This window comes from Cinclus cinclus, chromosome 1 (genome assembly GCF_963662255.1).
Source record: "Cinclus cinclus chromosome 1, bCinCin1.1, whole genome shotgun sequence".
Classification (NCBI taxonomy): domain Eukaryota; kingdom Metazoa; phylum Chordata; class Aves; order Passeriformes; family Cinclidae; genus Cinclus; species Cinclus cinclus.
Window position 1 is genome coordinate 19535527 of NC_085046.1, and position 27630 is coordinate 19563156.

Sequence of the window (27630 nt, forward strand, 5' to 3'; positions counted from 1 at the left end):
AATCCAATTCAGTCTTTCATGACTAACCCTAAGAACAAGCTGCTTATCACTCCAAAGCTCAAAAAAGATGATGAAAACTATATAACACAATGTCCTTTAGTTCCCTAGAGACAACTGATTACATACAGTTAGGAGCTGATTGGTGTGCAATGATGCTTCTGCTTTCCAGATACACAGCTTAATTGCCCATACAACTTCACAAGAAAGCAGAGGAAAAATTTCCCTCTCCTGTTATTGAAAAGACAAGCAGTAGTTGCTAGCAAATAAAAATAAGGCCTAATTGTTGTTATTTTTAAGCTCAAACATCATAAATAACATGTTGGAGACAATACTAAACAGACTTTTTTTTTGTAACAAACAAGTAGAACATGATCCAAACATTCCTCTAAAATCTCAAAGGTTTTATAGTGTCACAAGTAAAGATTAAAATAAAAATCTATATCAATATATAAAATTCAGAGCACAAAGCAGCTCTAACTGGACTGAAAAGAATGGGGGTTAATTTGTATATTATATACAGATGCTCTCGCTCTACTTAAAGTCTTCTTTTATACACATCAGAAACAATACTGGATAGATTGCTCTGCTCTACTTCAGCACACCACAAAACAGATTTAAATGGAAAAGACAGGGTTGTGCAGAGGACATTTCATTCTTCTTATACAACAGCAGGAGTTTTCAAGCAATTTGAATGCTACTTAGTTTCATTTGAAGGAGCGACTAAAAAATTGGCATTATTTTTATTACTGTAACATGTGGTATGCCTAGCAGGAAAGTTGCTGGGTATATATTGGAGCAAGAGGGGCATATGTCCTTAAGGAAATACTAAAACTCAGATAATAAAATTTTATCAATGTTAACAATAAAGTCCCTCCCTCCTGCCACAGCTTTAACTTAAATGCCCAGCAGCTCTGTTGATTCAAAAGACTGAATCCCATATCCTTGCTCTTGCCAAATACCTCAATTGCCTTCAATGTGCAAAGCATTTCCTTGGGACTAGATATATTTGTCTTCCTTTATCCAGCCAAAATATATTTCTGTGTTAGGAACCACCACTTTCCATCGATACTTATGACAAGAACCTGCACACCTCTCACAGCTCCCCCAGCTTAAGGATAGACAGCTAACTGTGACACAAAAGCACCTTCCAAACATTCTTCTTTATGAGGAGTGCAGATGGATCCTAGTGAAAAATGTTCAGGACAGCCCCAGGATTCTTTCTTCAGTGCAGAGGGGAGTACTTGTAGAGATGCACATAAAAGTTGCAGGAGAAGTAAAGTAAATGGGAAAGGAAACAGGATCTGAGGGAGGAAAAGGAGGTTGGAGAAACAAAAGGTAGCTATAGGCATCATAAGCATTGCTGAGACAAACAGGTTGTGTGTATCCCATGTCTAGATCAAAACTCCTATTAAATAACTCCACAAATTTATTTTTCAGCAAGAGCTTATCTCCTGGTTTTAAGGCAGCGCTAAAATAAAGTAACAGGAAATGAACGGCACGTCATTGACTCTATAGGGTTTAAATTCATTTGTCTGCCCTGCTTTTCTGCAATTTTCATCCATCTTGGAGAAACACAAAATTAATGGATTTTTCCCCCCTGCAAGTAAATGGCTATTGCAAAACAATTATGGTTATTTATACCATGTAAAATATCCTGCAAGATAGCTGGAGATAAGCAATATGTAGAACAAGAGAGTTTCTGAGAAGGGTACAGCAGCCGAGCCAGCAGAAAATTCTGCCCCCATTCTGTTTAATATCTGGAGCACTGGTCACCCTGGTCACCCTGGTCATATTGGTGGCAATTCTTCCTTAGTGCAAGAGAAATGAAGCTGTACCAGGAGAAGAACCAGAACAGGAAAGCCTATTGAAGATGGAATCCAAGCTCTGACATAAATGCCTCAGCAGTAACTCTGAAGAGGCATTTCTCTCATACATCTGCTACAACTTGAACAGCCATGCCTGTACATAACTTGCTAGGAATGTTTTGTGAGGATTTTTAAAAAATTTACTCTGGACAATTTCGCATAACATCCCTTCAGTGACCGTGCCATTTCAAAACTGAGTTTTGCTTCAGCAATCTGTGAAATCTCTGATTTTTCACAGAAGCCTATTCACAATTCAGTCATTTGTATTACATCACTCGAGTAACTACTAAATTTTATTACAGGGAAATATATACATCTCTTCTATAAAAATCTACATTTGAAGTCACACTCCCTTTAAAGCCCTTGGAAAAATATATACACACTTAGTCTACAGCTCCCTAAACCTGCTTTCTATGCTAGTTTTTGAGATTTGATAAACCATGCCTCAGAGTCTGTGATCTCCAGTGACTACAGGAGCCCACCTCAACATCATTACTTGGTTTGATGATCCACCTCCTTGTGGATCCTCTCTGTCCTGCTCCATGGTAAGATTAGCAAGAGGAGATATTTGAGACCAACTTCAGATTTCATTTAGGTAAGCAAGAAAGGCAAAGAAGCATGTGCAGCTGGTGTAAAATAAACACTCATACTCTGCTAAAAATGTTCCAGGCTGAATCCACAAGGAGCTAAGGAAAACAGCAACACAGAATTCCTTACAAAGATTCCTTGGAATTGGGAGATCCTGTTGCTACTATCAAGCACTATTTAGACTCACAGTATTTTAAGACAGGACAAAATGTCCCAAACAAGTTAATTTACTTTATACAGGGTTTCCATGTTGATATAGTTTACTACCACTGAAAACTCCCATCATCAATTAATATTTCATGCCAGTATCTAACAGATACTGAAATGCAATAAGGGCCTGACTTTATCAAATCCACAGCCTACCATAAAACCTACCAATACAACTACAGTAGGACAAAGTCAAAGTTTTTTGTGAACAGATCTGTACTGATACAATCAATGCAACATCAATGGAGTAATTAAATAATTTGGGATGAAGGAACATGCAAAACAAGCCAGTAGAGAAGGTTTGATGCATGTGATGCCTGCTTATGGTAAAAAAACCCTCAAAACTCTGCTATGAAAGTTCCCAAATCCTCTCTGAAAAAGAGGGCAAAGTCTGCATTGAAAATACTATAGCTTGAATCAACTGGGCATGAATAACTGTGTTTCAGACTGCACAGGCTCAGTCACTGTGGTGCTCTGGGTACCATTTCTGCTCTCCAAGCTGTCAACCACAGGTCCATTGACACACACCCTTCTTCCTCACAAGCACAGCCTCAGTAGCACCCGAGCCACCCTGGGCTCTGGATACAACTCCAGTTACCCTCTGTTGGCCAGAAGGAGCTGTCCTGCAGGCACCCACAGTGGTCTGGGATGCCCATGTGGTTCCACGAGGATCTCTCCCTTTGAAGGAGACACACAGACACCAGGGCACAGAAGCCTACACCACTGCCCCATCTTCTACAGGCTCTTTCCAGCATCAGTGCACAGGGGACAAATGCTGCCAGGGATTTCCCCTCCAACCCATGCCTTAAAATACCCAGGGATGTGGGAGGAAAGCATCTAGGTTAACACTGCCTCATGCAGCACTATTTTAAGCAGGAAAATCCTGAGGACTAGTAGAGACTTTGATTCTTTCTTCGAAATGTTGCCACTTTAGGCACTTCCATCATACTTTGCCTCCTCCTCCAGCTTTAGTCACCTGATAGCATTTGAGTAACAAAAATAAGGATAACTACTATACATGGAAATGAATGAGAAATGAAAAAGTATTTTTATGCCAAGACCAAAACAATAGCAACCAAATATTTTTCATTGTGCCAGAGGAGAGTTCTGCTATTTCTCAGATTACAGCATCACTACGAGTTGACAACTTGCAAAAAAACCCCTAAAAATTGTATTTGGACATTTACACCACAAGCCATCCACTCTTTCAGAAGTTGAAAACCCATACCTGGCGTACAAAACTGTTGGAGGTAGTGTCAGAAGATGTACTCCCATCTGATCCTTTAAAACGGTTTTTTCTTCTTGCCCCTTTACCATAAGACTGTAAAAAAACCAAAACAAAAAAAAAAAAAAAAAAAAACAAAAAAACAAAAAAAAACACAGATTAGAGAAACAACATTACAGCATTAGTCTGTGTTGCACAGCAATCTTCCAGTGCCTCCTAGGCTAGCAGGGATTCAGATTATCAGCTTTGTGCCAATCAATAAGCACATATTCAGTAAGTAACTGATGGGATGTATGTGCAAGTGCTCACCAGGCTTGGTCAATTGAGCCCTAAATTTTTTGCTGTTATTGGGTTTTTTTAACATTTGGGTTCAGAAAAATATTTATAGACTCACATGGATGTAGCATTATTCACCCAAGTGACAGTGATTAAGAAGTACTGTTTGTTGTGCAGCTAGTTTAAGTAAACAAGGTAGGAAAGGAGGTACTGGAGCAGTCTCCAGTACTTCACAGCTAGGAGCCAAGTCAGCTGAGGGAACATGAAAGACCCAGAAGTGACAAACAACTTGTTGATACAATCTTACCACTGAGGGAGATTTTATAATAAATTTTTACAATAATTTTTACAATAATTTTTTACAATAATTTTTTACAATAAGTTCAAGAAAGTAAAAGCAGTATAACTACAAGAAAGTACCATATGTATAAGTGGGAAAGGGGCAATATGCTACTAAAAAGCAAGGCATCACTTTTATCTACTAGGAATTAAAAGAGACATGAGGAGAAAGCTATGATTGGCTAAAACAAAACTGTGGTTTAGAAACACAGAAAATCATGGCTTAGAAACAAATCAAATGCATGAGTGTGTCCACAAAAAGTTATTTGTTTTGTGCATTAAAGGCAGATCATCAGTAAATATTTTTTACATTAAATGACAAGAAAAAAAAAAGACACAGTTCAAAACTATGTTATTTACAACCACTCAGTTCTGTGTAAATGAGTGCAAACTGTGTAGTCTGTAAACTCTGCCATGACACCACCTCTGGGCTGTGCAACCTTCTGAGCTTTGGGCCTGAGCTTACACAGTAGGGAAGAGTGGGCTCCAGTGCAGGCTGAAACACTTAAAATCTCATACGGGCAGATTTTTAATATTGTGTCTTCAAAACCTGAGTGCTGCTCTTAGCACTAACACATATGGTAAGTGTGATTAAATATTCTGCAGTCTAAGACTATCTGAGGAGGACAACAGATAGCCACTACTAACTTCAGGTCATTTGACAAATCCAGGTAATTGCCTCCACCAAATGCAAGAGAACAATCTCAAACTGTAACTGTGTTGATTCTGGGTGAGTTTGGAGCACTGGTTGAAATCTAATACACCAGTCTTTTAAAAAGGATGACTCAAAGAACAGTAGTTCTGTAGCAATGAGCTGGACACTCTCAGCAAAAATACTATCTGTTACCTCACTAACCTGATAATGACCTACAACAAAAGCAATGTTGTGACCCCCAAAAAAAAGATTTCTGGGAAAGACGGTTTGCCAAGCACATACGATTTTTTTCAAAACTGCAAAACACAACGTAAAAAATTTCTGAAAGGCACTCAAATTGATTCTACACATGCTGGTTAGGCCAGAACTATAGAAAAATCATAATGTTGAACATTATGGGAGTGAAAATTGTACTTTCTGATGAGTCTAGAACTGTAACCCATCATGTCTCAAAACATAAAATTAAATTTCAATCAGGAATGATTTTACATGGTTGCATTTCTAAAAAGAATCTTTTATAACTGAAGAACTTTTTGGTAATGAGAAGGTCTTCCTAGATTAATAAGAGTAGTAAGTAGATTGGAACCACTCTTACAAGTACATTATTAAAAATATTTTCCAGTTATAATAGACAGTTCTACCAGAATCATCTTCTCCCACCTAATATAATGTAATTAATATATGTCACCTAATATAATATCAAAGTACCTAAAATATATAAAAAATATCTCTGACAGCAATATTGTTCAAGTATAACAACATCTTTAAATCAAAATTTACCTGTTATGAATGGTTCCCATTGAGTTAATTGTCTGTGGTTAACGACAAATATTTTGAACTCCTTTCTTAAAAGTTTTGCAGAAGAATATAGAAATATACTTATAAAAGAATAAAGAATTTCTAACATTCATAAAAAAGCTCAAGAATATAAAGCATCTACATGAAGACCACACTATCCAGGCAATGTCATTAATGGTGTACAGTACAATATTGTGTAATTCCCTAGGAGATAATTAAAAACATGTACACATATTCTCTCTCACAGTCCACACTTTTTGCATTTGTCTCCAGTTTCGACAATATGTATTTTATTTAAAGTATCATAATGTTCAGTTTGTTAACACAAAAAAAGTCATGAGAAAGGCAAAAGAGAGACTGAATCTAGAGTGATGAGGATAAAACAAAGGGCAGAAAAAGAGTGTATTTCAAGCACAGATAGGGAAGCGTGCATTTTCCTCTGTGTAGCAATGACTAAAAGCACTTATTTCTGGCAACTACAGCAAATGCAGCTCAGGCTGAAACTCACTTTGATTTTTCAGTTTGAGGAGGTTTTTTTGCACACAGCAACATGCACATTTTTGTTCTAGTGTTCTATAAGTGAAAACTCTTCAGAAGCATGAGCCACAAACTACCTTTAAACACAAAAAACCTGTTGACATGATGGCAGGCTATGGGTACAGATTGTAGGCAGAATCAGTTTTACACCTGCTTCTTTGCTCAGAGCAGTTTCCAGCCAGAAGAATAGGGGACAACTTTGATATGTGGGAAAACTGGGATTTGACGACTCTTGTCATTATTTTAAAGGATTCTAATTGGGGACTACATTGTTTTCCACGCTTTTCAAGCTTATTCCCATAGTCAGAAATGCCTGAAACTTTCTTCTGAAGATGAGATTAGCTTTCCATAATGAAAACAATCTTATCTATTATTAAAAATTATTAATTATCTCTGCCATGTGGAGAAGCTTGAATACTCATCCTGTCACTGTCATTATGTTTTGCTTCTTCGTGTGTATTTTTTTCCACAAGATCTTAATGTGAGAATGAGGCCTTTATAAAACAATAATTTAAATAAAGAAAGAACTAAAATAAATAATGATCTATCAGTTACTTTCAATTCTCAGAAAAAAAACTAGAGAACATTTTTCCCCAGTATGTTACTGTGATTCTCATGTTAAAATACACTCCCTTATCTGTGTTCTGTGCAGCAGTTGGCTGCAATTAGGCAGCTAAAAATAAAGGGCTGAATCACGACATGAGGACATTGGCCAGTAAAAGCAGCAACACGGGGCTGTCATTCTTAACCTATAGCTGTACCTGACAGAACAGCCACTGGAGACCAAACAACTCAGCACCCTGGGACACGGTGCCCAATGGTGGCAACCTCAAAAACCAGTAGGGCAGGGCTGGCACACCATCACTTGTCCCAGCTGATCTGGATACAGCTGACTCCAGCCCTGGGAACAAGCCTGTTTATATACAATGTTTGCTGACAGTAATGTTCTTACTGCATTTTAGCAGAACATCTTACTCAAACATAAAGTTATGTATACATGCAAGTGTTTACAAGATCAAAAGTGTAGTTTTGTTTATTAGTCAGATGTGTGAAATTCTTTTAAAATTGGCTAAGTTGCCAGAGACGAGAAATAAAACACACACATTTAAGTTCTAAAGCTTCATAAAATACCTGGAAAATAATGTGAAACTTTACCAAAAAGCCCCCCAAACAAAACCCAAACCAAAGTAGTTTTGTAAAAGCCATTTCTTCAACCAAGACTTAACAAAGCAAATAAAGACTCTGCTTTCCAACTCTGATTAGAAAGTACATTATGCAACTGTTATTCAACCCATGTAATCAAATGAAATATGGGAATCATACGAAGCATTAAAGGCATACATTGCAGTTTTCTGATAATTGACAGTTTTATATACAATTACTTGATATTGTAAACAGATGAGATCAATGCCACTTAGTGAAATCCTTTAATTTTAATGAGGTTCTGTCTCAACACATGAAACACATGCATCCATAACATTTTATGCTGTAACACACATGACAAGCAGAAGGCATAGTTTATCCCTGCAGGCAAAAAACTATCATCTGGAAGAGGAAATATAAAACATTTAAAATTACCAACTATCTGCAACCAGGGAACTGGTCTTCAGTGAGAATCTTAAAATGTTCTTCACCCGTAACCACTCTAATGGTATTTCACAGCAAAGCAGTAGTGAGAACTATACAAAGGATGAGTCTGAACCTTAACTATTTATGACAGGTAAAATAGCAGCACCAGTCCTTGAGACTGATGGCAGCAGGTAGATGTAAACCCTTAAAAACTGGTCTCATGAAGAAAGGGTACAGATGATTTAGGCAGTAGAGTCACTGACACTGAGTCAGGTCCTTAAACAAAGATGGAACAAATAAACTGGAGAAACAAAAGCAGAAAACAAAATTTCAGAGCTATACTGAATCTTACATCATCTCAGATGAACAAGGGACCAACTACAAAAATGAAAAGAACACCTAAAGGTAAAAAGGGACCCCCTGAGGATTAGGGAAGAATTGCTGGAAGGCCAGAAATGCAAATATGCACTAAGTATTTTTCCTTCCCATGTGAAAGTTTCAATAATGTTTAGATGCCCATGTTCCATACATAGCACACCAGGACAGTGAAGAACAGACTCATCCAGCTCCATCCTTTCCTTAGAAGAACAGCCACTGCCACTTCAAGCAATTCCTTACAACAAGGAAAAAAATGTCCCTGTAGGTCAGACACCCTGGGCCCTTTCTGGCCACTGACCAGGCTTACCACCACGCAGAAATCAAACCTTCCAGCATCAGCTGCATAGCTGCAACCCCCCACACCAAAGACATGAATATTACTGATTTTTGCACCACAAATCATACTAATCTCATAAAGGAGTAGAGGTCAGCTTCCTGACCATGCAGCCAAGGGCTGGAAGATGTACATAGACTGTGATGATGTGTTCCCCACTAATCTACAGTTCCCTTCCATGACAGGAATGAGGGCAAGAGGGCAAGGAAGGATACAGCAATACATCCTGGCTTGCCTCCACCTCAGGAGCAGGGTTTTGAGTCCCCCTGTGTGTTCAACATCAGTGCAGCCCTGTGACAGGCACCCTGCTCTGTGACACACCTTCAGCAAAGGAGTTGCCTGAGGAGCACAGACTCATGTCCTCATAGCAGGAAAGAATCTCCAGCTTAGGTCTCAAAACCTGGATTTCTCCAAACAAGCAACTTTTCCTATTGGGACAAAACTCAAGAAACACAGGACTTCCCCTCTCCCCTCAGGAATCTTATTAAATTGAAGATCTCCACTACAGTCATCAAGTTCACAAAATCTACAGGGATAGTCTGCAAAATTCATTTCACGGTCATTTTATAAAATCCTACACTTACACCAAAACAAAAATCCATACAAACAAACAAAATCCTCCAAATAAAACCTCCACAAATAATTATCTTCTTAATACTTGCAAATATAATACATAAATAACTATTTGACAGATGCTTCTTTTTCACCACCGAAATAAAAGCAAACTAATTTCTGCTGAGAAATCTGTAATGGTTAAATTTTAGTTGCTCTTTTCTGCTGTGATAAAGGCCTGTGATAAAGCCTTGCCAGCACTTAATCTAGAAACAGCCCTATCCTTACCAGTTCCTACATTTGTAAGCTATCTCCCAGTGCTCTCACCCTGGCCTCAGACCAGGTCATCTGGCAGTTTCCACCTGCCAGACAAGAAGCTGGGAACTTGGCTGGCTCTCCTCCTCCCCAGTGGCTTGAAAACCCACCTCAGTGCAAACCTGCTGCACATCTATTTGCAGGGCCAGTGATGAAGATGTCAGCTCCCACCTCAGCAAAGCAAGTGCACACAAGAGCAGAAGGTTCTGAAGCTCATGCCCAAACCCCACTGTGCCTCCTGCAGCCTTTAAAATCTGGCAGCTACAGCTGTAGGCCACGTGCCTGTACCTCCCCTCCTGCTCTCCATGGAGTTCTGTATTTCACTTGCACAGGCAAACAGAAAGAGATCCTCCTCTGTGACTGAAGGATGCCTGGGGACCAACAGCCAACTGTGAGACAGTTTCCCTCTGCTAAGGGTTTGCTACCCTGAGGACAGAGACCAAGGCAACCCTTTGGAGGGCAGGGAAGGCAATTTTGGTTCCTTAATTTTTAAACTCTTCTATCCCAGCACAGGAAAGACCTGACTAAAAGATGCAGAAGAAAAGTAAATGAATCTCTAGAGAAGCCAGTCTTGGAACAGCACAGGAACTTTTCATCTATAGAGACAAAATAAGACAAAACCAGGTATTTCCTCTAGAAGATAGATATCCGATAAATAAGTTAGGACTGAAACTGCTGAACTGTTTCAGAGGGATTTTACGCTCTAGGATAATGTAAAGAACAATTATTATATCCCATTTATGCTGATAATGTGTAATACCCAAGTGGGAAATATCTCTGGAAGAGATGAGCATGCAAAATCACCTTTTATTCCTTGAGTACAGGATAATGCAACAAAAATGCCCAAAGAGCAGAGAATTATCAGAAAAGTAATAGCTGAAACCTGAAGGGCTTTCTTCAGTGAAGGACTATTATAATTTATTTTTGCCAGTAAGGAATACAACACTGAAAAGGAGCTTACCACATCAGGAGAGAAAACACTACCTCTGGCTGAGGGCCATGAGGAAGTCCAACAAATTGGATTTTATCTCTTCTTCATTTTCATATCCTCCACTGAATTGCTGCCACATTGGATCTGGCTTCTAGGGGTGATGCCAGAAGAGAGTAAAACCTTCCATGCCTCTATAATGAATGGTTATCATTATTTTTTAAGTAAGGAAAGGGATATAAATTTTGTTTGTTTATGGCTTACAAAATATTCTTTCAAATCAGTACTGGGAAATAGACGGTTGCAAAATGTTTGTTTGAAGAACAGGTAAACACAGTATGAGTTGTGATAAATCAACTCAGCTGAAAGCAGCAGAGGGCAGTGTGATTAATCTGCTGAGAATAAATCTCTGGATATTTTTCCATTCCTCATTACCACAAGACAGGCAGTGAAGGGATGGTGCTATACAATTGAGAAGATAGCTGGAGATTAAAGAAGGACAACAGTCAGTGTAAGGGCCTGTAACTAAGCTGATTTTATGGAGTCACTACATGCACATCACTCTAAAATTCACCTTAACATCAATCGTAGCTGATACAGAAGGAAAACTGAACAAGCCTGTCCCCTAGCCTCTAGCATTCAGTTTGCCTTCTGCAATGCAACCTGAAAAACAAGCCAAGCACTCCAGGGATGATGAAACCTTTAGATTCAGAAGGCAGGAGCATTTAGTAGTGCCATGTAACAGAGGAAATCTAAATGCAGGCATAAGAGATGAAGAAAACAATCAAGAAGAGAATTGTTTTCACTTAAAATGTGTCAGGATGTTAGGACGTGCACTGACAGATGATGCATACACAGGCTAAAAAAGGACAGGAGGAAAATAATAATGAGGAATTGGGAAGAATTCATCCAGTGTAAGATACCTTCTCCCTCCACAAGGCACTCTTGTAGTTGCTTGATAAAAGGTTTCCTTATATTTTCTTTGAAATGTCTTTGTGCAATTTACTCATCTGATTTGCTATGACTGTCCCTAATGCACAGCACAGGAAGCTTTGTGATGAGAAAACAACATAAACTGAATCTAATGATTTTTGAGGACTGATGGACTTTGAAGTAGAATCATAAGAAAATTACATGGGAGTGAGGGAAAAAAGGAGTGGCTAATAGTTACTATGTAAGTCATTAATGTGCTATATTATAAACACATCAGAAAAGTATCTGGGTTAATTAAAATTATTAAACTCTACTAATTCAGATTCCTAGAAAAAGGGGGTTCATGAAATAAAGAACTAAAAAGAAGACTGGGGTTGATTAAAAAGAAAAAACAACAAAAAATTGATCACCAAACTAATACATTTGAACAGTTTGCTGCTTTTCTTTGAGAAAACTTAATGCTGATTTTATTAGAAAAGGGCCCCACCTAAAACCAGCACTTTGAACTGACATATACCTGGACATTGTGAATAAGTCCACAGTGTAACTGTTAGCGTGCAGATTTGTCTGGATAAAACTGAACATCTGAAAATATATTGCAATTCTTTCTAAGAACAAGATCCAGCTAAATTAAGATCATATGGAACTTCAACTAGAACTATGTTTTTACAGTCATATGGACCTAAAACCCACAGAATTTTAGGTAATACAGAAAAATACACCAATATCTTGTCCCAGTTGCAAAGAACATCCCTGGAAAAATACAATATAATTGTCATGATCAATGCCCTAAGATGTTTGCAGATCTTGTTAGGAAAACACATTATGAAAATAAGAAATGGATTTTACACAGGTGCTATCCAGGAATATTTCACATATTTAACTGTCTTTTAAGTGAACTACTTCAAGAACTACTACATTTCACTCCTCTGTCCCATGGTGACAAGTCTGGCCAAAATGGATGGGCAGGCACAATCAAAAACATTGACCACGATGTTAAGATAGGTTAAAAGAAAACTCAGCTTTGCAAAAGTAAAATTCTTGGATAAGAGAATTCTTGAGACTTGGTATAACTCCAGAAAGGCTCTTCAGCAATATTTCCTTAAATCATAATTCCCAGAAGAAGCACTTCAGAGTGAACATTTTTAGGAGTGACATCACTCCATAAGATCGCATGTTGATTTGGGTTTTTCTTCCCTGACAGATTATTTGGCAGGAAATGTTTCCAGGATTAATATTCAATTACCTTAGTGAAAAAGATAGTGGTACATATAACTGAAGTACCTGTAGGCAATCTACTTGAAGATTCGCATGTCCTCATTAAGCCTCTCCTTTTCACTGCAAGTGTTTCTGAAGCAGCAAGATTTTACAATACTGGGTTTTATAAAATGTGGAACAAAAATTAAAATCAAAATAATTGTCTCTAAACTCAGTGCTTGATAAGGAATTAACTTGCATTATTATGCAAGTACTATTCAGACAAAGGGCTCTTTTGTTTCCATAACCTTATTTCCTCTATACCAAAGGTTTATGTATGACTAAAACAAGTACATATTGAGAAGATGATTCCTCTTCTGCCTAATAACTTGGATTCCAAAAACTGAAAAACATGCCTGAACCAAAAAGGTACATTATCGCTGTCTTAAAAAGTGAATCTTTTTGGCTGTGAATGTTCAGAAACCTGTTTTATAAAACAAAATATAAATGCATTACCTGAAACATAAATAACGTGGGTGTTAGCAAACTAGTCTTCCTCTCTAAAAAGAGGTTCTTTAAGCCTAGTAAAAAGGAGGGTTGAGAAATCAATTTTATGATCAGCATTTGACATTTGTCCACAGCAGAGAGGTACCATATGATTCGACAGTTTCTGAGTCTGTGCTTAGGGCTGAAAAGATATAAAAAGGGTGGGATTTGTAGGTCAGGAATTAGCTCCCTTGTCACTGTTTCTGGAGAAGCTGGCAAAGCATATGGCCCTACAGAAATCTGTTCTGTACTTGGAGGTTACTGACAAATTCACATCCAAAGAGACACTATCTCTTTTTTAGTTTAACCTAGTCTCTGCTTCAGTGCCTGGATTTTGTTCTGCTGTCACCGGGCCTGATCAAGTAAAGATTGATCACCAGGACTGTTGACAGACTGACAGCATTTTCCTCTGCCAATCAAGCACTTCTGGGATGAAGCTGGTCCACATTCTCAAACAAACCATCAGAGACAGCTTTGGCAGCAACAGCAAAAACTGAACCCCCAAAGGAAAAAACTTCTGTCCTAACAAGAACATGCATGTTTGTAATCGGAAATGCACACAATCAGATTTTACCACCCTTTTATTGGGTTCAGAAACGGCACTCTGAATTCTTTGTAGCCAACTATTGCAAGCTTGAAGATATTATGCAACATTCATACATTAAACAGAAACAACCTTTCAAAATATAAAGTCTTTTCTAAGTGTGCCTTACCCTGCCTCCTCATCACCCATCCACCTGAACACTGCGCATGAAATGAGTTGTTAAAATTTCTGAGACGACTGTACCACCACCTTCTGCATGGAAACCGAGCACCTTAAATCTGCAGCACGTTCTACACCTTCAGCCTCCCCAAAATTCCTGCTGAACAACTGGCGTGAATCGCCTTCCCTCACCTACAGACTGGCACCAGCCCGTGGAACAGGCGAGGGAGGTTTTAGCAGTGCGCGTAAGCCTCAGGTACAGATACAACAGGTGACTGGAGCAGGGGAAAATAGCCGTACCCTGCGAGTAATACATGTGCGGAAGATTAACTTAATAGCAATGTATTCGTGCATACTCATCCTCCAAATAACAGCAAGGTTCTTTTGACTTACGATCCTTCTAAGGCATAGAACATCCCATGGATGTTAATTAAACGGCATTTGAGGGTGCGGGCGAAGACAGGGATTTCGGGCGTCTTAGGGGAGCCGTCAAACTTTCCTGACGGCGCTGACCAAAGCAGAAGGACGAGCGGCTCCGGTGGCCCCGCCGCCCTGCCCCGCGCCCCCGCCCGCCGCCCGCCGCCGCAGCCCCGGCCGAGCCCCGCGGTACCTGCGCTGCCGCCGCCGCGGGCAGGGGATTGTCCAGCAGCTCCATCTGCACCTCCTGCGCCGGGCTGGGAGGCGATTTGGACATGTCGCTCTGGACCATTGGCGAGCAGAGCGGGTGGCTGGGCGCAGAGTGCCTCGGCGGGACAGAGCCGAGCCGAGCCGAGCCGAGGCGGCGGGCTCCGCTCAGCGCTCGGCCATGCCGAGGAGCGGGCGGGCGGCCCAGCCCAGCCCAGCCCGGCTCCGCTCCGCTCTGCCCTGCCTGCTGCCGGCGGGGAGCGCTCGGCGCCGCGGACGGGGCAGCGCCGGCGGCGGGCGCGGGGGAGGGCAGGGGGCGGTGCGTGGGGAAGAGGGAAAGTGACAGCGAGCATCTCCCTCCGGCAGCGCCGGGCGGGGGCGGCGCCGGGATCCTCGCCGGGATCCGCGCTAGGATCAGCCCTGGTATCCTCGCTGGGATCCTCACTGGGATACTCACTCACTGGGATCCTCGCTGGGATCCTCACTGGGATCCTCGCTGGAATCAGCGCTGGAATCAGCGTTGGGATCCTCGCTGGGATCCTCGCTGGGATACTTGCTGGGATCCTCGCTGGAATCAGCGCTGGAATCAGCGTTGGGATCCTCGCTGGGATACTTGCTGGGATCCTCACTGGTATATTCACTGGTATACTCACTGGGATCCTCGCTGGGATCCTCGCTGGGATCAGCGCTGGGATCCTCACTGGTATACTCACTGGGATCCTCGCTGGGATCCTCGCTGGGATCCACGCTGGGATCCGGGCGGGCCCAGCTCGAACGCGGCCGAGCAGCGAGCTCCAGAGCCGGCGCTGAGGGCCGCGGTGTAGCGGTGAGGTCGGGCCCTGCTTTTCCCTTCAGCCCTGCCGAGCCCTGGCCCCTGGCCGCACGGCATGGCCTGCCTCAGCTGTGGGTGGAGTGAGCGCACCGGCACTTCCACTGAGAAAGTTCCGTCCGTCTCTCCTGGTGACGGGGTTCTGCCCGTACTTGTACGTTCTTGTGCACATACCAACAAGGGATGACTGAGATGAAACCCCCTAATTTTATATAACCTGTGTCTGCGCAATCCAAATGTGCTGTCAGGTACCCCATGAGAGGCTTTTGAGAGACCTTTTTGAAACCTGGTCTGGGAAAATCATCCCTGAGATGATTTCATTTCTTATAAATGACAGATCATTTTATGACAGCCGTATTAATGGCTGTCCTGAGAGAGACCAAAGCCTGTGACCCCGTGAAGCCCACAGTGGGCTGATACCTTTCTTATGGCACCTGTCTGTGTCCCATGCAGCATGAGAGGGAAGCTTATGTTTTCAGAATCCCTCTGTGATGGTTTGTGAAATCTCTTATCAGCTGATTTTAAACAGTGAAAACTAAGTCTAGAAACTGACTGGCCTAATGTCACACACGTAAAATCACAGCCATTACTAAAAGCAATAGAAATCACTTTCAGGAAAAGAAGCCAGCAAACCAAAGACAGCACAAAAGCCAGATCAATTTCAATAAGTACTTTCAAGCTTTATCCAGATTGCATGGTTGATTTATTTAATTTTTCATAATAGCTAATAAGCTTCCTTTCTGAATTGGCTTACCCCTATGGATTTTCTTGCATGAATAGTGAAAATCTTACAGGAACTGCCCATTTTTTTTTCTTTTTTGTGAAGGAATTAGCTTTCTCTGCAAGAGTAGATGCTCTGAGGTTTGAAGAACTTGTCCAAAAAGTTTCATATTTATTTTTTGAAGACGACATTTCAAAATTATTTTCTAGGATTTTTTAAGGTGTTGTCCATGAAAAAAAACAGAACCATAATTTGAAGTGAAAAGTGTGGAATTTATTGCTTAATTTTCTTTCAAGTAACTCAATAAAGATGCTCTACAGTCTTGAAACTATAAAGATGCTGGAGCCTGGACTGCTTCCAGATATTCTTCAAGTGGATATAACCAGAAATATATTTTCTTTTTAGACATTTGATGTGGAAAATGTGCACTTCACACTCTAAAAAAGGCCTCGAAATAGTTATTTCTCTGACACTTACAAATTAGATTGCTTAAATGGAATTACGTTTTGTGACCATCATCATTATCAAGCGATTTACTGAAAAACCTAAACACAGTATTCATGTTAATGATTGCTGTGTGGCATATTATTATTGAAAGAGGTTGTCTTTGAATTTCTAACACCTTTATAGCTTTGGAACAATTTATCCTTCTGTTGCAAGCCACGGTCTAGGAAAGGCACTTGATGATCCAGCTCTACTATGATTCAGTACATTTATTTGGTAGATTTTCAGGCATCTGTCAGGGATTGCCTGTTCTCTCTCACACAGAAAAAGGAGTGGAAGTTACTTAATCATGTAACAGTGGCCCTTCATATTGCCTTCTGGATTTTCACTTTGTAAAGAGTATATAAATAAGAGCATTTTTTAAGCATACCATCCTTCTGTAAGAGTAGTAGTGATAATTTTTGAAACATTACAGTTACTAAAACCATAAATTATGAATCTGGATTGAAAGAGTATTTCTACTCATATCAATTGAAGTTCATTTTTTGTGTGCTAGGTCATATTTTTATGATTACTTTTTTTTCCTTTCCATTATAAAAATATAATGATTTTGCTTGCTTATGTACACACATATAGGGTCTGTAGAAAGCAAAGACTCAGGGAAGAAAAATTCCCCCCCCCCCATACACACAAATACCATCTGAATTTTTAGTAAGTTTGTTTTTTCTTTCTGAGGAAAAACATTCTACATGACTGGTTTTTTAGAATTAATTATCATTCATTGCCTTGATGTAACGAGTGGCTAGAAGATTAGCATAGAAAAATAATTGTATCTTTTTCTGTTTCACCTGTTTTGTTCAGTGGTTAATCCTAGTTCTCTAACCTTGAAATGTGCAGTGAAAATCCTTCAGCTGAACACATATACATGCAGTCATCCCTCTGCATGCTGTTTTTGGCCACATCTGCTCCAGGATAAGGGTCAATGTGTAAAAAAATGTTCAGAGATTCTAAATTGCTTGTTCTTTCTCAAGGGGAAAAGAAACCCGGTATGTCTAATCTGTTCTCAGCAGAAAACCACACTGCTGCATTTATTTAAACTTTTATCTGCAACAGAGAGGTGTTGTGCATGCTTATTTGGATTTTTATAAACATGTAAATGTTAGAAAACCAGAAGAAAACACAAGCTGTTTTGTTCATAGAGCTGTTTTTTTTCTTTAAAAATCAACCCCAAAATCTTAGGCTGACAAACAAGATAACCTGATTTGGGTGCCAAAAATAGCTGGGGTTTTTTTGTATGAGAGTTTAGATGTTCTTTTAAAGCAAGGAGGGCCATATTACTTTGTATATTTAATTGTTCTTTAGCACCAGTAAAAGAATGTGGTGTCAGCACCATGTCCTAACCTTTATACCCATGTATGGCAAGTACATGTCTGGTTTAGTCTATAACTATCACCTGAATGTTCAAAAATAGGCCAAGGAGGGTTGGCTTATATTTGTGCAAATGCAGCTAAAAGCTAATAACTTAGACCCAAGGGACTTCATTAGAAACTTCTACAAATACAGACCAGTGAGTTTACAATTATTCTTATGAAACTAATAAAATGCTTCTAACTGAGCATATGTTTAAAGCCCTGATATAGAGAATTTCTTTAGGACTTTCAGTTAAAAAGAAATGCTGGCCATCTATTAGTCTGTGCCACTTCCTGCCTAAAATTAATTGTAGCCAGGAATTCAATATTGTGAAAAAAGGGATTTACTAGATTACCTGGTTTTAATATCTCAAAACAGACATAGTTCATCTTTCTCAGTGATAAACTGGAAGCTGCCTGTCACAAGTGCAAATTAAAGGGATTCCTCTTATTTTAGTGCTTTATCTTTCACAAAAGCCTGAACAAAACCACTCTAGACAGGCTCACTTTTGAATCCATTATCAGTCTGTATCAGAGCACAACACCACCTGGCTGGATTTAATGAACTGATCCATTCTCCCAGCTCATGTTTATTATGTTTTATTCTTGGATATAAGTGCCATGCACCTTGATTGATACTGTTACAGTGTATTCAGGAGAAGACAGGATTGGAAGGAGGAAGGTTTCCACATGATGGAAGATAGAACAATATATAAACACTGGCAAAAATGCTTTTAATGCACAGAAAGGCTCGCCATACTTGAAAAAGCCACAACACCTACTAAGCACATATTTTCAGCCCTTTGCAAAACGTGACCAAAAAAGGCATGCTCCCGCTCGCAAGCTGTTCACTTTGCAAGAGGCAAATTAGCTGTTGATGGGTTGTATACAAAGTTCATGTTTGATGAAGCACTTCTGCAGAAGTTGCTGGTTTCAGTTGATATTTTCTTTGCTTTTTCTTTGCTCTCCTGTCATAACTGAGACTGCATATCTCCTTTTGTATCCCCAGTCCTTACCAATTATGCTGTTCCTATTTATAGCATCATTTTTCTCTTATTCAATACTTGAATCACAAGAACACACTGAAAGGCTTTATAGCATTCTCACCCACAAATATGCTCAGCCCATGTGAGTTACTGACATGAGAGACAGACTTTAGTAGATCGTGTGTGGCCTGTGTCCAAGGACAGCATCCGAGCCCTACACAGCTCTTTGGGGATGGCCTTTCCTCCACCCTTCATTGAGCCCTGTGCTCTGTTTGGGCTTCTCTGCTTTTGGGTAGGTTGTTTTGTTGGGTTTTTTTCAGCCAACCACAATTTATTTGTGGCACAGAGGCAAAACTTCATTCAGAATAAATGGTGTAAGAGAAGAGAGTGACAACCACTAGTCAGTGTGAAGATTGCAAAACCATTGAGGTGGTTGTCAGTTAACTCATCGTTACCAAGGCCGCTGGCAGTTAATACATCTGAGAGTATTGAAATTCTTTGCCAATTTCTACATGCACAGATCTGAAGCGCAAATCGATGATGGCACCACTCCATGTTGCCATCAAGTCAGTTTTAACAGGAGCATTTGCCAGATGTCATTTCCCTCCCTCCTTGCCTAGGCTGTGCTAATCTGATCCTCAGTGGCACACCGCTTGGCTCTTGGAGAGCAAGGAACTCCACTCAAGAACTAAAGGCAAAATGTAGCAGAAAATTAATTACCTTTCCATAGGGTAAATCTGCTGCTTTATCTCCACGAGCCATCCTACTGTGAAGACTGAGTAGAGCAACTGCCAGGGTGAAAGGGGAAGGAGAGACAGCAGAGATACACAACTCGGAGCAGGGCTGAAAAATTCCTTCCTGGCAGCACACCAACCCTTAAGGCAGCCTAGCTGTAAACATCAAACTGCAAAGGCTTGGTTTTGAGAGCATTACTGCGGAATAGTGCTGATTTGATTTCAGAAAAGTAATTTTTGGTAAGTACTTTGAGTTTATGCAGAAAAAGGAGGCCAGGAAAGACAAATCTTCAAGCTTTTGTTTGCCGTAAGGCTTTGTTTTGTAAGGTTCTTTTACTCAACTTTCCCCCAGTCTTTACCAGAACTGAAGTTCTCATTCCATAAGAAAATTATTTTCAATAAAGCACCTTTCAAATTTTATAAGAGAAATTATTCAGAGAAATAAAATATCAGCAGTTCAATTAATAATGTGATGTAAGTGCTATAATAGCCACAGTTAATTAATTGCCATCATAGCCAACTTATCTATTTCCAGAGAAAATTTCACAAGGGGTGTTGGATCCCAGAAACTTGGGGATTTTGAGCTTTCTGTGCTTTCAAGCATTGACCCCCTGCAATGCACTGCTTTTGACCTGAGGCCTTGGAGACAGCTTCTAAAAAATATGAGTGATGAAGTTAAAATCACAGGTGTCTAGTGAATTATAAGTGTGTGCTTTCACAGGGTGATGGGTTTTATATTTGAGGTTTTTATAGTACAGTAATAGGTATGGGGACAACGTGGAGGATTTTAGGTGTTGTCTCTTTCTTTGTTCCTCTTCTTCTTCCTTCTTCTTCATGGATTTCAGGAAGTAGTTTCTGTTCAGTCAGTGTCACACTGAGAGTCATGGGAATCTAGTTATTGGGTCAGAAGTATAAATAATATAGGTGTTAATTCTCTATTGGACTACTTGGCTTTAAAAGTAGCTGGAATTGCTGTCAAATGCTCTGTACTTTCTGATAAGAAACAATAAACAACCAAGGCCAAACATGAGAGAATACATTTCTATCATGTTTTTGTTAATCCTGGCTCTGAGTGAATGCAGACGACACTGAGACAAACCACTAATTAAGTGGTGCAAAACTCCCTCACCGCTCCAACAAAGGGGAACCTTTGTGACCCTAAAACATGAAATGGTACATAAAGTTTCACCATCTTCTCTGACTCTGTGCTGCTCTGAATTTTATTGAGATAACTATTCTTGAAGTTGAACCTAAAAACCAAGTTAGTGCTGTCATAATCATTTCCTACTGTAACAGCATCCCACCTGACTTCTCTAGAAAAAAAAAAAAAAAGCCAAAACCCTAATAGCAGCATTTTGATCACAGTCATGTGCAAAAAAGAAAACAGTGGCAGGTATCAATCAAATGTCCTATACATTTTGAAAGTAAATATATACTATTATATTATTTCAAAACCATCTATTTTAAAATATGGTTTAAATACTCATACTTCCTATTTCATGTTTCTGAAATCTATATGATTTCCTTGTATTATTACATGTTAAGAAAATAAATTTCCCTTCAAATTTGCTCTAGTCTGTTTGGTAGGAGGGATAGCTTGAAATAGACATCATTATTATTATTAGTAGTAGTAGTAGTAGTAGTAGTAGTAGTAGTAGTAGTAGTAGTAGTAGTATTCATGATGGAATTACATTCATAAAAATAATAGGAAAGGATCAACTTCTAAAATCACATATTTATTAAAAGGAACAGCTAATATGTTGATGTACCAGCCTGTGCCACCCAGGACTTTAAAAATCAAACCACTGTGTACTACTCCAGTGGGGAGTGCAGGAGCTAGTGCTCCTGGTGAAAGCCATGTTGAAACACATCCACTCTTGGGTTAGTTGCCTGAATCCATATTTTTGAAAAAGGCAGCAAAGAATGAAAGGGAAGAAGTATCGCTCTTTCAAGGAGGGCATTTCAGGCCATCAGTGATCTCACAAGGCATCCATTAAAAACCAAATATTTAGTATTACTTGAAACAATCCCTTAAAAGGAAATCTGATCAGAACTGCTTTTCCTTATGGCACCTGTGAAATTCGGTGGTCACTGAAGACAGGTGTTAGTGGCCGACTGCATCAGCTCTGGTGTGCCATCTGAAGTCTGCCCAGGTGAATTCAGTAGGCAGAGGCAGCTCCATGGCAACAAATACTAAAGAAACATCCTGTTAGCCAGAGACCTAATTCTGCAAAGATACATGGAGCATATTCTAGCACAACAGGAAGAAAAATACATTTCAAAGAGTGATATGAGCAAAGCCTTAAAAAATTTCCTCCTCAAGAAGAGAAGCAGATCATGGTATTTGGTAATTAACCATAAAGGAATTTTCCTGAAAACAGAATATATGCTGGATGAGATTTAACAGCCTTTGTTTGGACAATATTCAAATAAATTTCATGCTGTTGTTTTTTTTTCCTTCCCTTTTTTTTTTTTTTTCCTGGTGTAATCAATGTGCATCTGTTTATTCACTCAAAGCTCAGAAAGTCCTGCAATTTTTCATATCCACCTAAAGACAGAAGCATCAAATAAGATTGATTCTTGTTTAGCTATTACTTAAGCCCTAGTTTTCCAAGATTTGTGAAAGAACTGTATATCAGGGTACCAAAAGTAGTCCTGAAAATCATTCATGGATATAGCTTCATTAGTTTTATAGAACCCTTCATAAGTTACAAAGTGCTCTACACTAGTTTTTGACTGGATGCCAGAATCCTAAACATGATTTCTCATGTATCAGACATATTTCAGAATGGCTTATAAACACTAAGAGACTTCTTATTTCATGCAAGTTTTTTCACTTTATACACAGTAATTCAATATTTACTGTAGTGAATGTGCTTATATCTTCTGAATGTTCATCTACTATTCAATACATGATTTTGTATTGTATTCTATATTTTGAAAGTCCAATATACCAGTTTAAAACAAGACTAATTCTTGATTCTCACTCATATGTTCAGTGTAGTAGCTCTCTAAACAGTAGCCATAGCTGAAGCAGCAATGTCACAAAGCAGCAAAGTGGCCAGCTGAACATGGTCACCCACTCAGCAATTCCAACTTCATTTGCTGTGTACTTCCTTCTGGAAGAGGCATGAGTTTGTTTTGAGTGTTTGTTCAGCCATTAGTGTAAACTAAAAGGGCTTTTACTAGGAACTTCTGCCAGAGTAAGTGTTTTTCTTTTTTTTTTTTCTTTTTTATATTTTTTCCCTAAATAAACAAGGTTAAAGTTGTAATAATAGCTTTTACATGTTTTTTTATCAATTAGCAATGAAAACAGAATGCACACCAAAGCATCGATATGCAGATCATGTAGAAGAAACTTGTTATACCCTCCTTGATCTGAGAGTTCATAAACAGATTAGGTGCTGCTCATAAGTGCTCCTTCACACTGCAGTTTAGATCACTGCCTAGCTGGGTGTCTGCTCTGCTTTTCTTGGATTGCACACATGCTGTTGTGCAACAAGCCTATAAACTCTTTTTAATTAGCATTCATGTTGCTGTTTGCTACTGCAGTGAAAGTTCATTTACCACAATCTACTATGGTGTCTATATATAATCTCCATGTGCATAGCTCCATACTGCATGTTGTCAGAAAATTCACCACTCTTTTGCATTTGCTTCAATTAGAAAGGGAAGAAATAACTCTACAATAGGTGTCTTTCTTGCACAAATATGTGCTCCAGTACATTTAAAGCTTTCATTATTCTGAATGTCTTGCAGAATTAGTAATTTTCCCAAATGGCTTGCACTGTACAATTTAAATACTATTTTCTTCTTCTTTTTTTTAATCTTGAAATATAATGTTAATTAGAAATAATATTTTAATTAGCCAGTGAAATTATAACTTGCAGGTCAGGAAAAAGAAGTACAGAACAGTTCAGTGTTTCCAAGGTGAGACTGTACTGCCTTTTTAACCAAAACAGGCATTGGATAAATTAAGATGTTCTTTAAGAACAGGAATCAAACCTCGGGATATTTCAAACTTATTGGAATATTTAACCAACTGACTAAAAAATTAAGATTTTACCCCTCACTCCTTGTCCTATCAAAATGTGTGTTTGGAATAGAGACCATTCATGATCAAAGAATCTTAGAATAACAGACCAGTTTGGGTTGGAAGGGACATTTGAAGCTCATCTTGTCCACTCCCCTGCAGTGAGCAGAGATATCCTCAACTGTGTCAGGTTGCTCAGAGCCCTGTCCAATCTGATGCTGAATGTTTTCAGGGACAGCACATCCTCTGCCTGGGATGGTTACAGGAAATTCCTGACAGATATTCTAGATATAAGCATCCTTATAGGAATTTCTTAGGGAAAATTGTTACCTACTCTTTGGTCCCAGGTACAACAAAGAAAGTCCATTGAGTTCAGTGCCTTTATGATCACTTGGCACCCCAGGAGGGTTTTTCAGGTTTGGTCTTTACTACTGCTGAACCTCAATTCAGATCCCATTTTATGAGAGTAATCCTATTTTTAGTTAAGACCTCACATTTTAGAAGTAGCTAAAATTTCAGAGATCCTACACAGCATCTTTTAGAGAAAATCCAAACTTATTAAATCAAAAAAAACAAAGTCAATTTCAAACAGAAAAACATGATAAAAAGTACTGAAAACACACTGATAAATCTGACCTGACACACTCTAAAATGACCTTTTTTGGCTTTTGGGTAATTAAGCAGATAACAGATTACAAACCAGAATATCCTTAAAAACAGAAACAAACACTCTCAGTATAGTTACTGTTTGCTCAGTTGATCTGTGCATGCAACTTTCTTTTTATGATGAGTGACATAAATATTAAAAAGGTAGACTGGTTGTAAATGTAACACACAAGTACAAAAACTATAAATGCAAAGTGTTTTAAAAATAATTCCTTTAGCAGAATAAATGTTTAAAAATATGTCCAGGAGGTAAAATACTGTATTGCAACCTACCAGTGAAATGGAACATTCGGCATTCCGTAATACTTCCGCATCTTCCTTACTAAACATTTACTTCAGTAGGGAAAGCACTGAGTAATAAACTTAGGTATAATATGAAAATGTAGTTTAACTGTATTTTGACTATAGAGCTCAGAGAGTTAGAGGTAGCATTGTATTACATTCAAAGTTAATTATCAGACTGGGAGCCATTTACAGTGAGTGTATAGCATCAGTTTATTTCAAAACCAAACATCCTTCCACTCCAAGCCAAAATGAAGTCTTTCAAGATTTAGTGTCTTATAATTGTTTTTTGCTACCACTCTTATCTCCCAGACAAGTGTAATCAAACATTTTTGGAATAATTCAGTGCAGTTATTTTATAAGTGGGTTGAGCATCTTTAAAAAAAGGAGGACTAGATTTCACTGGCCAACTTTATTGGCAAAAGTGTATAGTAAACCCCATGTGTAACCCTTAGCATAGGTTTATCTGTCTGCGATCCAAGGCCAAGTCTGGGAAAAAAAGGAAAAGTAAGAAAGACAAAAGAAAGGAAGAGACAAATTAAAATTCCTGGTAAAATAAAAACATTAAAAACCTGAAAATTTTGAAAAGTGAATACACAGAGAGAAAGGTATTTGAAAAACAATTTTTTTCTATAGAATATAAAATATTTTCCTAGCAGTTTTGATCTTTACTTAGCCATTCAGACTAGCAATAGGAAAATCATGTTGTTAACACAGACATTCTGTGGATTCTACCATAAATTGTCTTACTTCACTGGTATCAGAGCAGTACTGTAGGGTCTCAGGTGTGAAGCCCTCAGGCTGTAAGTACAGAAAAAATATACCTGCTGCAGAAGTAAAATCAGCACCCTTCACTGTTTGTTAGATGACAAAGACCATGTGATCTTGGAATATTATCTTTGTTAGTAGGAAATTACAGTTGTCTGCGGAATCTTAGGTTGATGAGAACCTGCCCTGTCAAGAGACATTTTTATAATCTCTATTCCAACTTCCCTTGCTCTCCAGAAGAGTACCTCAAGATGCTAATACTGTGAACAGAGACATGTGCAGATAGATTACATCTTTGCATTTCTAGCACAAAACATATGTATTGGTAAATATTTGTCAGTCAGTGGCTTTGCTGAAAGCAAATCACAGTAGATTGGAAATCCAAATTATTTCATAAACCTTCGCCCCTGCTTCAAAAAATTTTTAAACACTACTGCTTGTCCACAAAGATTTCTAAAGCCAAGGATAGATAAAAGCTTGGTGTGGAACGACAATGGCTCTGTGACTCCATGGTTTAGCAAAGAGTGTTAAGCTGTGTCCTGGCACATCCCTGGCAGTCAGAAGTCTGTGCTAAGAAAGTCTGAAGGGAGCTGGGAGGGACAACAGGAGAGTGCTGGGATCCAGCCAGGGCTGCACATTCCACCTGAGCAAGCTGGCTGGCACACATTGCACTCTGCCCTGCTGGAAGTGTTCTGCCTCTGTGCTGGCCAGCTGTTGCTTTGATTTATGGCTTCAGCCTGCATGATCCTTGGCTACAGTGGTATATGTGCTGAAACTCACAGGACAGCTAAATGTAGGTCTGTCAGAGTCTCTAACCCTTCTGCTGTTCATTTTCCTTATTGTCTTAGAGGGAAGGTAATTTAACTGAAGTTTTCTACATGTGGATATGAACACACACGTGGAAACTGTGAGACCAAAATGCCCTAAGACAAACAGAGCAGAATGTCATGAATGGGAAGTGATGCTTGGCTGCTCTCTGGATACTGTGACACTGTCCCACCCACAACTTCTGTTAACACTAATTCCCATGCATCTGGAGCACAGACAGGTTAGATTCCGGTGATTGCACTTTTCAGATTGCACCATAATCAAGACAAACCAGCGTAAAAATGTGTGCAGTAAAATCAGTTCACACAAAGAGGCATACAACTGCAGCATTTTAGGCCCTACGGGAAACAATATACATTGTCAGAAGGGCAAGAACCACATATACCACAAAGCAAGGACATCAGGATTGATTGCACTAATGTTCAAGATTCTTGAGCATCTGGTAATTAGTTTGGAAGGATTGTAAAATATTGGCCTATATAACCTATTCCCTTTCACTATGGTAAATATGTATATCCCAAGAGACCTTTGTTTCTGTGGCTCTTCAGTTGCTTTTCATGAACTTGAAGAAAAACCTATTTTGAGCTGTACATCCCGCTTAGAAAAAAGTCAAAATTTCAAAAAGCCACATTGAGCCAAGGGGTACCACAGAAAAAGTTTTAGCTGTAAGCAGAGATGAAGTATGATTCTGCATTTCAGTTTGCAATTTATCTGATGACTCCTTATACATACCTTCCAGGCTGGCATATTAAGTGCCAATCAACCATATACTTGCTATGTTGAAATACTGTTTGATTCCGTAGCTATTGAAGCCACCATATAGGATGGAAATAATTGGTTGCCTAATAAATCTTATCACTTTCTTGTGGCTAAAAGTGCAAAATCTGCTCTCTGGTGTTTCCTTCCCTATTCATCAAAGCAACAGTTCCACTATTGCCCAGTGTTGTTCCATATTATTCCATGTAATTCCATTCCAAATACTTTGGTATTCATTCTGATTGTAATGTGAGGTATCGGTGCATTTCTACCTGGTGACTTTATTATTAGAATTTTACAACAGCTCTTGTATCATGGTTATTTTAAGCATATATTGGTTATAGCACCTACTGGAGCTTCTCAGATTAACAATACTGATGTGAATACACATCTAAGAGCACCGATCTCATGCACAAGAATGCTGTTGGTAAAAGCACTGCATATGATAACACTTCCAAAAATAGTGTTTCACCAACGTTATTTCTCAGCAACAAAACTCCCCTGAGAGACTTGTAAACATCATACTCACATCAGTAGTTGTGTCATGTACAATCACATCACAATGCACTAGGTCTAGGGAAAACTTTTAGAAAATTCATTATTTT

The 27630-nt window shown here is 39.1% G+C and overlaps 1 protein-coding gene across 2 annotated transcripts in view; it reads right to left on the bottom strand.

Moving 5' to 3' along the window:
* Positions 1-14654, bottom strand: part of CACNB2 (calcium voltage-gated channel auxiliary subunit beta 2) — a 242210-nt gene extending 227556 nt beyond the window's left edge. For both annotated transcript variants that reach the window (XM_062494478.1, XM_062494461.1), the window contains exons 1-2: positions 14556-14654; positions 3889-3981 (exon numbers count right to left, since the gene is read on the bottom strand). In XM_062494478.1, the coding sequence (XP_062350462.1) occupies positions 3889-3981; positions 14556-14654 (192 nt within the window). The remainder of the gene's footprint in view (positions 1-3888; positions 3982-14555) is intronic.
* Positions 14655-27630: the final 12976 nt, after the last annotated feature.